Source organism: Malaya genurostris, chromosome 1 (assembly GCF_030247185.1).
Source record: "Malaya genurostris strain Urasoe2022 chromosome 1, Malgen_1.1, whole genome shotgun sequence".
In the NCBI taxonomy this organism is placed as follows: domain Eukaryota; kingdom Metazoa; phylum Arthropoda; class Insecta; order Diptera; family Culicidae; genus Malaya; species Malaya genurostris.
Window position 1 is genome coordinate 120,343,836 of NC_080570.1, and position 16,956 is coordinate 120,360,791.

At 40.9% G+C, this 16,956-nt stretch overlaps 2 protein-coding genes across 10 annotated transcripts in view; one reads left to right on the forward strand and one right to left on the reverse strand.

Annotated features, from left to right (window-relative positions):
- The window catches only part of LOC131425629 (uncharacterized), a 279,128-nt gene that overhangs the window by 149,541 nt on the left and 112,631 nt on the right, over window positions 1–16,956 (forward strand). The window lies entirely within an intron of this gene.
- The window catches only part of LOC131425624 (adenylate cyclase type 9), a 54,233-nt gene continuing 44,027 nt past the window's right edge, over window positions 6,751–16,956 (reverse strand). For all 9 annotated transcript variants that reach the window (XM_058587657.1, XM_058587654.1, XM_058587652.1 and 6 more), the window contains one exon: window positions 6,751–16,930. In XM_058587657.1, coding sequence (XP_058443640.1) covers window positions 13,959–16,930 — 2,972 coding nt within the window. In that variant the 3' untranslated portion in view covers window positions 6,751–13,958. The remainder of the gene's footprint in view (window positions 16,931–16,956) is intronic.

A 16,956-nucleotide genomic window follows, 5' to 3' on the forward strand; every position in this document is an offset into this window, starting at 1 on the left:
CCTTTCACGCAGCCCGCCTGGGTTCGATTCCCAACCCCGCACATAGGGTCAGAAAGTTTTTCTGGCCCGAAGAGGCGAATGACATTAATGTTAAAACCTCTATAATTGAAACAAAAAAAAAAAAAAAAAAAAACTTCACTTTACGGTCATTGAAAATCATTTGTGGATTTTTTTCACGTTTTCATCGGTAACAGCCTCTTTTGGACGTCCACTGCGTTCATCGTCTTCGGTGCTCATATGACCAGTACGAAATTTTGCAAACCACTTACGAATTGTTGCTTCGCCCGGTGCAGAGTCTGGATAACACTCATCAAGCCATTTTTTGGTATCGGCGGCACTTTTTTTCATCAAAAAGTAGTGTTTCATCAACACACGAAATTCCTTTTTTTCCTTTTTTCTCACAATAACAAAAGTAGCTTCACTCAAAATGTAATATCTCACAAACTAATAATCAGACAGCTGTCAAATTTATACACGTATCTTTTGAAGATTGGTACTAACTGAAAATGGTATGGATTTAATTCTAGTGGCGCCCTCTCATAGAAACGATACGAACTTTTCAGCCGATCTGTTAATATCGTAGAGAATTCCACAATCTGGCTCTTCTAAAAGCAAGAAATGAGTCCCGTACAGCATTTTGATAGTTTCTTTCACTCAAATATTGAGATGTACGAAATATTGAAATATACGAGCGACTGTACGACCTGTGTTACGATTATATTTATGTAATGATTTCTTCTAAGTCAAGGTTCAAACTTACAAATGACTTGGAATGGCGCCCTTCTCCCCTGAATACAAACGTAATCATCCGTAACAAAATGCTTGAGCCATTAACGGTCCTTATCAGGACTCCAAAAGTTCGTAGGACCTACACACTTAAATTTTTTAGCTGAGTCTCGGCAAAAAAATGCCGAGATTCGCACAGCCGAGTAATCAGCAATCATCTCGGCAAAAATAAAATAACTAAGCGCCTCGGCACCCTCAAATTTGACAAACGTCAAATATTGCCGAAATCGCCAGCATAAGATTTACTGTTTGCTCAGTGAAACGTTCGCTGAATATTCGGCAATCCAACAAAACGAAAAAATGAAAAAAAATAAATTACCGAATCATCAGTAATTAAAAATCTAGTCAATTAATTTTATTTCTAATTTCTAAACATTATAAACACACCATTCAGAATCAAAAGTTCATTTTATTAACACTTAAAGGAGGCTTACAAATTTATTGCCAGTAGTGCTTAAAGCCTCTACCTTAAAACATGTAGCATAATAAAAAGCGGCGTTTCCGGATGCGGCCACCTTGAGTCGAGCTGGAAATATGAAAATAAAAATAAATATACAAAAATTTTCAATATTCAATGATGCACATACTGTATTGTTCAAAAAATAAACTTACTTTGATCTATTGAATTTGTCCATGCATTGGGTTATTTTTTCGCATATCCCCCAAAGTTTTGTCTCGAGGACTCTTTGAGCCCCGTGTTGGGTGTTTTTCCCTTATAATGTAATCTGATAAAGTCGCTTTTTATAAAGCGAAACATGTCACTATATTTATTCAATATTTTTACTTGCAATTGGTTCCACGTTTCTTCGAAAATTATCCATTTTTTCACTCGAGAATTTCATTAGAAAATAATCGCGCAATGCGTAGCGAAAATGTAACGTGGCAATAAATGACAGCTGTCGTGCTGAATCTCGGCAACAGCTAGCGCATATTACGAAATCTCGGCAAACGTCTCTGCTGATGTCGGCATATCTGTTGTTTACTGATAAATTCAGCAAGCAATTATGCTAAATTTCGGCAAAGTGAAGCATTTTACCGAAATATCAGTGAATGCGTTCAACGAAGTTCAGAAACATGCGTATTGATTACTGAGCAATCAGCAAATTTAGGTGTTGCTGATCAGTTTCGGCATTTTATTATGCCGAGCTCAAGAAATGGTTTTAAGTGTGTACCATCAGGTAACGCCTCGAAACACTCCGTAACGCTTATAACTTACTGAAAAGAACGCATGTAACGCTTCGTAACGCCTATGATCCACAAAAAAGTAACGCAAGTAACGCTTCGTAACGCTTATAATTTACTAAAAAGTAACGAATGTAACGCTTCGAAATGCCTATGACTTACAAAAAAGTAACGCTTCGTAACGCCTGATTCACAAAAAAGTATCGCTTCGTAACGCATATAACTTGCAAAAAAGTAACGCTTCGTAACGCCTATGAATTACTAAAAAGTAACGCATCATAAAACTTCGTAACGACTATAACGTACTACAAAGTAACGCATGTAACGCCTATAACATACTAAAAAGTAACTTATGTAACGCTTCGTAACGCCTTCAGTTTATAAAAATGTAAAACTTCGTAACGTTCCATAACGCCTATAACTTACCAAAAAATAACGCATGCACCGCTTCGTAACGCCTTTAACTTTTAAAAAATAACGCAGATAACACTTCGCAACAACTATAACTTTCTTAAAAGTAACGCATCGTAACTCGTTTACTTGCCCTTATACCTTTTTTAACATTCATAATTTCCACAAAATAACTTATATGATTAGTAACCCAAAATTAAAGAAAATTTTTTCATATGTAACGCTTTCAAGAGCTTCTTTAACTTAAGGTAACGCTTTCAATCTCCCGATAATATCGAGTGAAACGCTTCGTCAAAAATGGAACATTTTTTCAAATTGGAGTCAATGTCTTTCACGCCACTCACCGATTCCCACATTCCTCCGCACATAGGGTCAGAATGTTTTAATGTGGAACACATTTTTGTTTTCTATATAGCGGTGCAAATTAGAAACTCAAGAAAAGTACACGTAGAAATGTGGTCAGGTTTTGAACAATTACAGCTCAGTCAATTTTGTATCAATTATTAATATCATGTCACCATTTGATTGGAAATATTTCTACGCATTGATTTGAATGTTCATAGCCATGTATTTTTAATTGTATATCACTGAAATGTTGATTAATAGCTAGCAGTGTCCTATTTTGTCTGCAAAAAATCTCCGGCAAACCGGATTTCCCTGCCATAGTCGACGGTTTTGAAGGAGTAAGCGATATATCAAAGCGAAAGCAGCGCTCTGATTGGTCAATCGAAGCAAAAGCAAAACTGTTGGAAGCACGCGAATCTACAAATAGAAGCGAAATTATAGCTAACGTTTCAGTCTCATGCGTAGCTTGCTAGAGGTAGGTTGTTGCTACACAGCAAGACAAAAAGTGCCATAAACGATTTGAAGCTTTTATTGGTATGCTCTGAGCTTGTGTCATGCAAGATTGGATGAAATCCCATGTTATGTCATTTCGCCTGAGAAAATGACACTACCCCAGGGTAAATTTCGAGTGCATAAGATTAATTTTCAATTTATATAAGATGAACTCGATTGATAATGAAAAATATTTTATCGCTTCAACCAAAATCGCAAAATGGTAGTAATGGTAGAGAAACGCTATAAAAATAACTGCTTGCATACAAAATTTGAACACAAGCTTGGTGAAGAGAAGCTTAAATATCGATATCCGTATCGCAAGCATGTACAAACATTTAATTGTATACATTTGGGCTATTGATGTAATTTCGTCGGCTACGAAACAAATACAAATCACGATAAATAGTCTATATTCTGGTTTCGCATGTTCGATGTTGATTCCTAATAAGGATCAATCTAAGCAGACTCTTGTGCATTGGTGGATTAAAAAGTGTGACGATTAATTGAAAACGTCAATCATTGGAAATTTTGGTTGCCTTGTTCCACATCAACGGCTCGAACAACCCCATGGGGCTGATCCTTGTAGTTTTTTTTTCTAGCCGAAAGAGGCGAGTGACCTTAAGGTTAATTCCATAGTACCTTTACTCAGGCGTTGACTCTGATTGGCCTAAAAAAACTTTGTAACGTATATAACTTCAAAAATTGAACTACTATTTAAAGTATTTTTTGTATTGTAGAATCCAATCAACTCTTTTGCGATCGCTGCGCTGCCCGAGTGGCGAGCTTTGAACTAAGCGATGGTGATTTTTTTTCCTTATGAATCGAATACTAACATACAAAAACGTGTGAAAATTTGGTAAAAAAAATCGATCATTGATGATTCAGTAACTTTCCGTGGTATGTTTGATTGATATTTACGGAGAAATCGTAACATGAAATACCAAATTCGAAGAAGTGAGGTTGGGTACTGTTTTCATATCTGGGATATTCTTTGTTTTTTGGGTTGGATTTTGAGATTAATTGATAAATTATGATCAAAAGTTTTATGACTAGTTTATTTACTCATGTTTTATCATCTAAATGAAATCTGTATATGAACTGAAAATTTCATATTTCATCCGAGATTGTCAAGAGTATAGGACAATTTGAAATCATATGCTTGATGACAACACGTGAATAATCGTTTTTCTTACCCATATTTGTGAGGTTTTGCCATCTGTATTCTTTCAAACTCAAGTAAATTGAAAAATTCGTCAAATTTTTTTCTAAATACATGGGATATGTCAAAACAATCAACATAACGCTATCACGTGGTGACCACGCAGATTGGATTCTTCAATTATTATTATTATTTTACCCCGGTTTCATCCCCAATTTCACGTAGGTTTGACTCTGTTCTGCTTCGCAGGGCCTGCCGTTTTGAATCGGTTCTACATTTTAAGCGTCTTGGATTTATTTTTTCAATAAAAGATACACATGAAAGGCAATAAGTTATTGCCCTTCATATATACTAATCATGAAAAATGTTATTACCAATAACATTAACAGTTCGGCTGAAAAGTTCGTATCGTTTAATAGAAACACACATTTTTTTGCCAAAATTCGTTTTCATTATTCAACATAATTGCCATCAGAGGCGATACAGCAATTATAGCTATTTTCCAACTTTTCGATACCATTTCTGTAGTACGATTTGTCCTTTGCCTCAAAATAGGCCTCAGTTTCAGCGATTACCTCTTCATTGCTTCTAAATTTTTTACCAGCGAGCATTCTCTTGAGGTCTGAGAACAGGAAAAAGTCACTGGGGGCCAAATCTGGAGAATACGGTGGATGAGGGAGCAATTCGAAGCCCAATTCGTTCAATTTCAGCATGGTTTTCATCGACTTGTGACACGGTGCATTGTCTTGATGAAACAAAACTTTTTTCTTCTTCAAATAAGGCCGTTTTTTTTTAAATTTCGTCCTTCAAACGCTCTAATAACGCTATATAATAGTCACTGTTGATGGTTTTTCCCTTTTCAAGGTAGTCGATGAAAATTATACCATGCGAATCCCAAAATACAGACGCCAGAACCTTACCGGCCGATTGTTGAGCCTTTCCACGCTTTCGGTTCGGTTCATCGCGTGCAGTCCACTCAGCTGACCGTCGATTGGACTCCGGAGTGAAGTGATGGAGCCATGTTTCGTCCATTGTTATATATCGACGAAAAAAATCGGTTTCATTTCGATATAACAGCTCCAAACACTGCTCAGAATCATCAATTCGTTGTTGTTTTTGATCGATTGTGAACTCACGCAGCACCCATTTTGCACAAAGCTTTCTCATATCCAAATATTCGTGAATAATATGTCCAACACGTTCCTTTGATATCTTTAGGGTGTGAACTATCTCGATCAACTTCACTTTACGGTCATTGAAAATCATTTTGTGGATCTTTTTCACGTTTTCATCGGTAACAGCCTCTTTTGGACGTCCACTGCGTTCATCGTCTTCGGTGCTCATATGACCGGTACGAAATTTTGCAAACCACTTACGAATTGTTGCTTCGCCCGGTGCAGAGTCTGGATAACACTCATCAGCCATTTTTTGGTATCGGCGGCACTTTTTTTCATCAAAAAGTAGTGTTTCATCAACACACGAAATTCCTTTTTTTCCATTTTTTTTTACAATAACAAAAGTAGCTTCACTCAAAATGCAATATCTCACAAACTAATAATCAGACAGCTGTCAAATTTATACACGTATCTTTTGAAGATTGGTACTAACTGAAAATGGTATGGATTTAATTCTAGTGGCGCCCTCTCATAGAAACGATACGAACTTTTCAGCCGATCTGTTACTTTCTCACTACCAAACATACCCATATTTCAAACTCATTTACCTCGTCTCAAGATTCGTTTTTTGTACGTACATGCGGGATTGACGAATATCAAATGAAGTCGAATAAAAAAAAAAGAAAAAAGAAAGAGGAGGGAAATAAACAAGACACGTACGCCGAAATAATGACGCAATTTCGCCTGGACAATTTTGACAGCAGCCGGAATGCAGCCAGCCTTCTGACGATTGCCAGAATTCCTCACAAGCGGGACGGTGTGATCTACACACTTAGAAATTTTCGCAGAATTCGATAATTTCAAACTTTCAACAGCTGAACGTTCGGTAATTGAATCAAACGTAGTAGTAGAATTCCCGGGTACTCATCGACCTCTTCCAGGTTCTTAACTGTACATATTCCCTTTTCTGGCATTCATGCTACATGTCCAGCTCATTTTTTATAAACTCCCCAACGACAGCATGTTTACAATTTGTCGTTTCTAACATCTCGATTTTCTCGTAATCTTCACACCCTTGCTCTGTACATTTTGAACACTCCACGGAGTGACTGCGGTCTACAGGTCCTTGTCAATGTCAAATATCCTAGTGGCATTTGCTTGTGTTTTCGCCAACTAAACAATCTTCACAGTAGCAATACTGGCTTATTAGTGTCATCATTCGATTGGGAATTTCTTTCACATAAGAGAACACGTTCATCATCTTTTATCATCATTTTTCTTTTTCTATCTGTAGATGTATAATTTTAAAAGATCTTATCGTAGTGTTTCAAAATTTCATGAGTAGGAATTTTGACCGACTACCGTCTATAGACACATTTCTCTTTGATTTGTTTATATCTTTTAAAAAGTTTTGTTTAATATCTGACAGCGCTTAATTTCCTAGAAGTTTGGTTCTTTTCTTGCTATTCACATTACAATAATAGATTTATAAATTAATGAAATCTTCTATACGTGTGTGTATTTTTCCTAGTTGATTTTTATTTGTTTTTTTTTTGCACAAGGCTGTACGGTTACATCTTGAGCGAATTCAATTCCACTCGATTGCTATTCCTCTGTTTTGTCGCTATTCATTTACGAAATAAAATTACACGATCATGAATCAATCTTCACACAAGTGCGTGTCGTCGTGAGAATGTGCAAGTATACGCATGTATTTGTGAGAATAATAAAAAAGAATCTTCACACACACACACGCACGCACCGACATACGCACGCGGCAAAATCGTGCACGGGTGTTTGTACGAGCTGTGCTAAACAGAGTATTTGGTGATGCACTCGGGTGCCATTGCAACGTCTATTCATATTTCAGCCTACTAAGGTTTTCAGTTTTTTTTTGTTTTGGTTGGGCTACACTAGAATCCCATGGAAACCTCGTACTTTGTATTGTGTATTTCAAAGAAAAATATCTATCTTAATAATGTGTCTGTTTTTTGATGATAAATTTTCTTTGGTTCATACCTTCAACATTTGCTTAGTATTTCTGTATGCAGGCAAAGACACTTACACAAGTACACTGATAACAATATGCGATCGATAAATTGTTTCTAGTTGATTCTCTTAAGTTTGTGTATATCAATAGATTTTATAAGATGTATATATTAATCTCAATATCGTTAGTTAATTATTTTTTTCTCTGTTCATTGTGACTAAGTCGGTCTTAGAAAAATTGATGGGAATCAATGCGGGAATACCGGATACAAAGATCATATAAAACAGGCTTTGTTAGTAGTTGTTTGCAGTTTGCGAACGCATATAAAATAGATGCAATTTTTTTTCGTTTCTTTCTAACTTTTATGATATGCTCTATTGTTGTTTCTGGGTGATTAAACCGACGAGAAGTTATATGCATCGAAAAAAGAGAACTGCTTATTCTGTAGTCTGAGGGAAAAAAATAGTATAGAAATGCTAACATGATTTGAAATCTGTTTTCGTTTTTTTTTTTGACAGTTGTTTCGCCACGTTCGCGTTCACCGCACCGAACGTGGTTCTTGTTTTATGTTCATGCAGAGACCTCCTAAGTAAGTGTTAATGGCAAGATGAGATTTGCTCTACACGGTGTGAGTGAGTGAGTTATGCGTTTTTTATTCTCTGTGAGAAGTCTTCGTAGTACTAGTTGTGAATATCCATTGGCACAAGTTGAAAGTATTGTGCAGTTTTTGTTTTGTTCTTCTGCAATACCGTTACTATTTGAAGAGTACTGAATGAGCTAGAAGACGATCTTATCGTTGTCCTGTTCAGCGAATGATTCTACGTTAAGAGCATTGTGATCGTAGCCAAAAGTAGTCAAAAAATTGTTGATCCTACTTATTGAAGTAACTTTTTGTCGTTTGAGAGAAAGAATCAATATTTTTTGTTGTTGTTGTAGTTGTGTTCGAAGAGAAGGCACATAAAGTACATTTGTTGTTTGTTTCTAACAGTTTTCTGTTTTTGCGTATTATTGTTGTAACATCAGTATTGTTATTGTAATTATTACTAGTATTATTATAAACTGTTGCGTTGTTAAACATTCATAAATCTTTGTCTTACTGTTAAAGTTGGTTTGTGTGTTTTTTTTTCGTAACTCGTTCCATTTATATTAAAGTTTTCTAGAGGCGAAGAAACAGGAAGCATTCACGCATTGCCTTTTAATAGCAGCAGCGCCTCTAGATGTCACAGTGACAAACCACTGATAGCGTTTTGACCGGACTGGTTGCTTATGACGTGGTGATAAAGTTACGTTCGATTCCGAACGAGTTCAGGGGAAGTAATCAACGGGTGTTAGGTGCGATGAAAGTATTTGGCAAGAAAGAAAGAAATTCTATCCATATAGAGGCGGCTCGGTATTGCGACACAGCGAGGCTATCTTTGGTAGCCCAGTGAAAATAAAGTCCATTGGATTATAAACGAAAATCAACCAACATTGTAGTTAGTTACAAATGCTGGATTAGATGCATAAAAAACATAAGTAACTCGAGCTAGGATGCTCTACAGGGAGATGTTTAGCAAATGCAGATGCTGTGCGCTGGATGAAGGAACATTCGTTCAAGCTGATTTCCAAAAAACGCCAGAACAGAAAATCCGGAACACCGGAAAAATAACAAAAAAATATTTGGATGATCGTTTCAAAAAGAAACTTTCGAGAAGTCACATAGAAATGTCTCATTTGGCAGGCAAAAGAGTACCGGAATTTTATTAAAAAACGCAAAATTTCAATTTTTAATAAATTTCTTTGTTATCGCCTTCAAAGTACTCTCCTCCTGCGGCAATACATGCATGCCAACGCTTGATCCAATTTTCCATACAAGTTTTATAGGCCGCCAAAGGTATGGCCTTTAGTTCACGCAGCGAATTCTCTTTTATGGTCTCTATGGTCTCAAAACGCGTTCCCCGCAATGGCAATTTGAGTCTGGGGAAGAGGAAAAAGTCACACGGGGCCATATCTGGAGAATACGGTGCTAGGTTGAAGATATTGGTCACTATCTGCGTTGGAAATTATCTCTTTGGCCACATCAACACGACGTTGTTTTTGAATGAAATTCAGCTTTTTTGGCACCAGCCGAGAAGCGACGCATTTCAAACCCAAAACATCAGTTAAAATGTGTTCGGCTGATCCATTAGAGATGCCCAACAACACAGCAATCTCTCTAATCGGTACAGAACGATTTTGCAACACGATTTGCTTCGCCAATTCAATGTTTTCTTCAGGAGCAGATGTTGTTGGGCGGCCAGGGATCTCATCATGATCCAAGCTTGTACAACCACCTTTGAAGCATTTTTACCACTCGTATGCCTGTGTTTTTCCTAGACACGATTCACCAAAGGCCTTTTCTAACATTTTCAACGTTTCGGAACACTTAAATCCATTTGCAACACAAAATTTGATGCACGCACGTTGTTCTTAATTTTCATCCATTATAAAAATCGCCACAAGAAAATTTTTCGCCCTCCGGCGAGACAGGAGGTTCGTGCAGGCCTAACAAGCCGCCCGGAAAACACTTGTTACGAATAATCAGGATATTAGTACGACTCGGAGTTATCGGCAAAGACCTACGCGACGAAATAAGGATTACGATTGGAAGCTTGGCACATGGAACTGCAAATCGCTTGGTTTCCCAGGATACGACCGAATGCTGCATGATGAGCTTCTAATCCGCGGCTTCGATGTCGTAGCACTGCAGGAACTTTGTTGGACGGGACAGAAGGTGTGGAAAAGTGGACATCGAGCGGCCACCTTCTACCAGAGCTGTGGCACAGCCAGCGTTCTAGGAACGTAGTGTAGTGTTGGGCAAGATGCGCCAGCGCGTGATTGGGTGGCAGCCAATCAGTGATAGAATGTGCGTATTGAAGATCAAGGGCCGTTTCTTCAATTACAGCATCATCAACGTGCACTGCCCACATGAGACGAGACCCGATGACGAGAAGGAAGCATTTTACGCGCACCTGGAACGACAGCTGTCCACGGCGGGATGTAAAACTCGTCATCGGCGACATGAATGTTCAGGTAGGCCGGGAGGCAATGTACAGGCCCGTGATCGGGCTGGAGAGCCTGCATGCGGTAACAAACGACAACGGTCAACGATGCGTAAACTTTGCAGCCTCTCGAGGAATGGTAGTTCGAAGCACCTTCTTCCCCCGCAAAGATATCCACAAAGCCACCTGGAGATCACCTGATCAACATACGGAAAATCAAATCGACCACGTTCTCATCGACGGGCGATTCTTCTCCGACGTCATCAATGTCCGCATTTACTGCAGTGCCAATATTGATTCTGGCCACTATCGACGGTGCACAATACTCGTCACACAGGAACGCCGGGACTCAATCTCGAGCAGCTACGTAGCATTCGTACTGCAGAGGAATACGCGCAACAACTGGAGCTAGTGCTACCAACGGAAGAGCAGCTTGCCCCGGCGACTCTTGAAGACGGCTGGAGGATCATCAGTATGAGTATCATGAGTAGCACTGCTGTAACCGTTCTAGGTACGAGGTTATTGAATAGAGGAAATGACTGGTTTGACGGCGAATGTCAGCAGTTGGTCGAAGAGAAGAATGCAGCAAGGGCGAGGATGCTGCAACACCGCACTAGAGCGAAAGAGGAACGATACAGACAGGCGCGGAACAGACAGAACACGGTTTTCCGATCAGCCGACGACAGATTCCCAGCACCTGATCTGACGGAGATAAGTGAGGAGATCGGCAAGCTGAGGAACAACAAAGCCGCGGGCAATGACCAGTTACCAGGTGAGCTGCTCAAACATGGAGGAGAGGATCTGGCTAGAGCGCTGCACTGGATGATTTCTAGGATTTGGGAGGAGGAGATTCTATCGCAGGAATGGATGGATGGAGTGGTATGTCCCGTCTATAAAAAGGGCGATAAGCTAGACTTACCGCGCAATCACATTGTTGAACGCCGCCTACAAGGTACTCTCCCAAATCCTTTGCCGTCGTCTATCACCAATAGCTAAGGAATTCGTAGGGCCGTACCAAGCGGGATTTACTGGATTCCGCGCCGCTCTGGATCACATATTCGCGATAAGACAAGTACTCCAGAAGTGTCGTGAACACAACGTACCCACGCATCACCTATTCATTGATCTTCCGAAAGTCCGTACAACTTTTTGGAAACCTACATCGGACTGAAAGCTGAAGCTAGGCGTATCGGACTGGCCATAAATGCGTCGAAAACCAAATACATGAGAGGAAGAGGCTCTAGAGAAGAAACACTACGCCTCCCACCACGAATATTGATAGACGGTGACGATATCGAGGTGGTTGACGAGTTTGTGTATTTGGGCTCACTGGTGACCGCCGACAATGACACCAGCAGAGAAATTCATAGACGTGCATACTTTGGACTCAGAAAAACCCTCCGATCGAGAAAAGAACGCCACCGCACGAAATTGACCATCTACAAAACGCTTATTAGACCGGTTGTTTTCTATAGCCACGAGACCCCTAGACTATGTTGGCGGAAGACCAACGCGCCCTAAGTGTTTTCGAAAGAAATGTCCTGCGGACCATCTATGGCAAGATGCAAATTGAAAACGTATCGTAGAGACGGCGTATGAACCACGAATTGCAACAGCAGCTAGGAGAACCACCCATCGTAAAGACAAATAAAATTGGACGACTACGATGGGCTGGGCATGTAATTAGATGCCAGTGAAAATCGTTCTTGAATCTAATCCGACTGGTACAAAAAAGAGGAGTGCAGCGAAGCATCCGTGCCTTGAGTGGCTAACGACGAGCAGCCCTGGACCGAGTTATGTAGAAACATATGCTTGATACAGCAAAGGACACCCCAGGACTATAGCTGTTAGGTATGTATTTTTCTCTTCAGCATTTATTGTTAATCGTATGCTTTGAATTAGAAATAAAAAATAAAACAGGCGGGTGGGTAATGTCAGAGACATAACTGGATGTCGTGAATACGAAAACAACTGACACGTTCCCTAATACTTCCGAATATCAATTAGTTGATCATTTGTATGAATTAAGCAAGCATTCCCCTTTTTGACATTTTTCGCAAAAACAAAAAGGCTTCACTTGATCTCGATTACTGTGAATTTCACACAGCGAAAAGTGCAAAAATCTAATCAAACTGTTCTAGATTTGCACTAAACTAAGGATATTCACCTTCGACTTGCGAGCAAGAAATCCTAATAGTTCTTTAGAAATCTTTTAGAGCCATTAGAACGGCTGATTTTGTGTGATGCTACCCACCGTTGTCATCTTTTTGTTGTTTTTTCACCAATGCAAACGACTAGCAGCTGTGACGCAGTCGCTCTTGTCGGAAGCGAACCTAGCTTTGCAAACGAAACACAATACATCTGCTCGCAGTGGCGATAGAATCCAAACTGATCCAATTTTGTTAAGAGGTTTGTTTTTACTTGATTTCATTTGTAGCTTTTTCACTAATAGCCGGTTCTAACGGCTATAAAAAATAGCCGCATACAGAATTTTAATGTCGATTATTTCATTTCAGATTTGCATTTCATTGAAAGAAACTATCAGGATGCTGTACGGGATTCATTCCTGCCTTTCAGAAGGACCAAATTGTGGAACTCACTACGATATTAAGCATTAAATTTAATTTTTAATTATTTGAGATTATGTCACACAACTGAAAATTTCATCATAAAATTGTGATCATATTTCCGATGGCATGTAGCAAAAATTATGTTGATTCGTTAGATACAACTAGAGATATTCACGATCAAAAACTTATCACTCTCTCAGAGGGTAAATTTTGAAAAGGCGCCCCATAGTAAAGTAAGTCGTATTCACGATAAAAATACCTACTACAGACTGATAGCAGTGTACTACCCGTAAATTTTGTCACGAGACACCACTGACCAAAACAAAACTCAGAAAGCAAAAAGGTTGCCCATCTTGGGAACCGAATTGAGTTGAGAGCTTGTGGAAACTTTGTTCGAATTGAAATTTTAGACAATTTTCGTGCAAAATTATTCGTCAGAGACAAATATGGAGACTAGTGCCAAAATAAGTTTCCAAATTAAACGGAAATTTAAAGCTCTAAATATTGATAACATTGGATCTTCACTATTCTCGTCAAAGATTGAATCTCCCATTCCACTTTGTCAAAACAATTCAATATTTGTTTATTTTTCATAAACATAATCACATGCTGTAGCCGCGCGTCATCCTAAGAAATAAAAACTCTAAACTAAATTGAATTCACGCCCATTTTTACACTACCTCTAATCAAATTTACAAAAAAAATAATAAAACTATAAAACTATCAACCGATCCGATTCGTTTCCGATTAATCAAAATCACACCAGCCAACCAACCAACCAACCAACCAACTTACCTAACTCTAAAACACCGACTTCTCTCGGAGTGTGTTTCGGTCGAAACCGTGACCTAGCTCTAGCAACAACAGCACCCATCCGTTCTTCATCTACATCGTATCTAAATCTAGCTCTGGTGGTCCCAGCAGATCTGGTTTCGGTCCTACCAGCAGATACACCTCCATGTGATCTTTCCCCTTGACGTAAACTTTCCCACGGGGCTCGAAATCGTACCGTTCGGACAGTACCGGAACACACGCACTGCCAACCTGTATCCGTCCGGGAACACCGGTGGAATCCATTCGGGAGGCTACATTCACGGCATCTCCCCAGATATCGTAGTACAGTTTGCTGGTACCGATCACACCCGCGGTAACATCACCGAAATTATACCCCACTCGCATGATCAGATTGAACTCCAGCAGATCTCGGTTGAACGAGTCCACAACCTGCTGCATGGCGATGGCAAAATCCATCAGCGTGTGCAGATGTTCGTTGTTATCTTCCCGACAGCTCGGATCCAATCCGGAGGCCGCCATAAACGTACTACCAATGGTTTTGATCTTTTCCACACAGAGAAACTCCGGTCGGGCGAGCAGTTCGTCAAAATCTCCGATCAGCTCGTTAAGTACGCGCAGATACTCCTTCCCACCGAGGTACGACTCGTCGTACATCTCGTTGAAGTTCACGATACTCGCAAAAATTATTCCTATACTTTTGTGGTTTTCCGAATACTTTGCCGTATTCTTCAGCTGTTCCGCCACGTGCTTCGGAATGATATTGTGCAGCAGCATGTCCGCTTGGTTTTTCATATTTTGAACACGAATTTTATCCTGGTTTGCCACCGCACTTCCGTAGAAACTCAACCGGTAGCTGATTTCGAACTCCCGGTTCAAAAACCATACCAACACCAACAGCAGAAACAGGTCCATATAAATCTCCACCCGATAGTCGTTGAACCAATCGAACTGTGTCTGAAGCAGATGATTGGAACCCACCAGCGTTCCGTTTCCATTACTGATGCCATCGCCCACCGCATTTTTGATCTCCCACATGTGCCCGATGGCAATTCCAACGAATGTCACCGAACTAACCAGTGCCAGACAGTTCCGCATCCAACAGTTCAACTGTGTGAAGTTGCAGAAGTGAATTACGCAGATGAACATTAGGAAACCGTAGTGAAACTCGAAAATACGGAACTTACTGACGTCCATCATGGCAAAGTTGGACAGAATCGAAATGACCGGCAGTGACATCAGTGCAGCTCCGCAAATATGCCACGGGTACCAGTTCAACCGCAGGATCGTGTCGTAGCAACTTCGGCTGACGGTTCGTGACGGCCGGACCAGTCGGTGCGTTCTCCGGCAGACCTGTTTGGAACAGATGAACAGTGCGAATATCTGTACCGTGCTGAAGCAAACGAATATGCACACCCAGATCTTGTAGGATTCCAGATAGACCGAAGGCGACAGAAGAAACAGCGACGTTGACGTCGCTAGATAGACGAGAAAAGACACGAAAATGTCGATGTACGTGTTGTATTTTGGTGTGGCAAGTGTCGGAGGTCCACCTTCCAGTTCGGACTCACTGCCAAAACGATGGGCCTTCGAACGAAACTCGTGCTCCATCTGGCGAGATTTGAAACGAAGTGAGATGGGTAGGAGTGGTGGTTTCACGAGATAACTCCGTTGGCTACGGGCATTGTCCCGTACGCAGCGAATCAGTTGAAGGTCAGATTGTTTACGTAGCTGCTGTAAACAAGCTGCCAGTGGATCCGGATGGTGTTCTTTGATAACACACCGGACATCCCGCACATCTCCATTGGTTTTCAGTGTTGCGGCCGGTTCTGAACCCGCCGCCGACGCTGCTCCCACCATCACAGATAGACTAGACTGAGAACTGGTAAAATAACCGGACACTCGGTGCACGGACAGAGCCGCACTTTGATTCATCAGCATGATTTGATGTTGAATGCTGGATCTTCTGCTGTTCGATCGAATACCCGAATCTTTGCGGGACGTCGCCGAAGGACACAGGCTGGCTCCATCACAAAGCAATCGGCCTCCGTGACACACCGAACTGTTGCGACTATTCAAATCCACACTATTGGCCGCGATGGTAGAACTTCGAGGTCTACCGCATTGCCCATCCGCTACTAGGGACGCCTTCTCGCACTGGGACCGGTAGCTACCGGTTCGATCGAAGGGAGATATATCGCTGCGACTTTGCGAAATGTACGATTTCACATCGATTATATCGTCGAAAACGGAGTTCTGACTTAGGCTCGAATGCCTATCTTCGATACCTCCGCCGGCACCTCCGGCACTGAGTGACTTCGAACCCTCCCGATCACGTGTTCGCATTCCACCGCCTGTAACCGAACAGGTCGACACGTTTAGCATTATGCTGCTTGGTCTTGGAGTAACGATCACAATCGGCAACTGCTGGTAGCCACCGCTTTGCTCTAATACACATGGCACATTTTCTTCACCTTTCCTACTACTATCACAGTCTTTGTTTTCCAGCTCGGGAGCCAGAGGTGAGGTCACCTGACCACCGCCTGACGATTCAATCTTCTTCAATAGTTTGCTTACCTTCCAACTCTTAAATTTTGATCCCTTCTCATTAACTATCGTAACTCCCGTATCCTCCTCTCCGTCGTCAGAATCGATCCCGTTCGGCATCGATTTGGTGCTGACGATGATTTTGGGTTTCTCTATGTCCCGCTGGTTGTGATGCTTACCCTTAAGGAACTTAGTCATCTTCGAAAGTGACGCCAACCGGGGTCTTGGACTCGATACCGGCGATGGATTAAGCGATGTCGATACAGGCCCAGCAGGAGAGGCCGGTGGAACGGCCGGTTGAATGCAGGACAAATTGGTAGCACTCTGCGAAAGGCAATCCGTTGCCGGGGATAACGATCCACCGACGCAACCATGTTGCCGTTTGAAATTGTCCACTGCCAGGACCGAAGAGACCAACGCGTTGACGGTCTCCCCCGCAAGGTCGATACTCGAAAGGCCCTCCGTAATTGAACTAACCAGATCTTGCTTCTTGCTAAGAACGAAGTACGTTCGGTGACCTGAAACGAGAGCGATTAGAACGGAA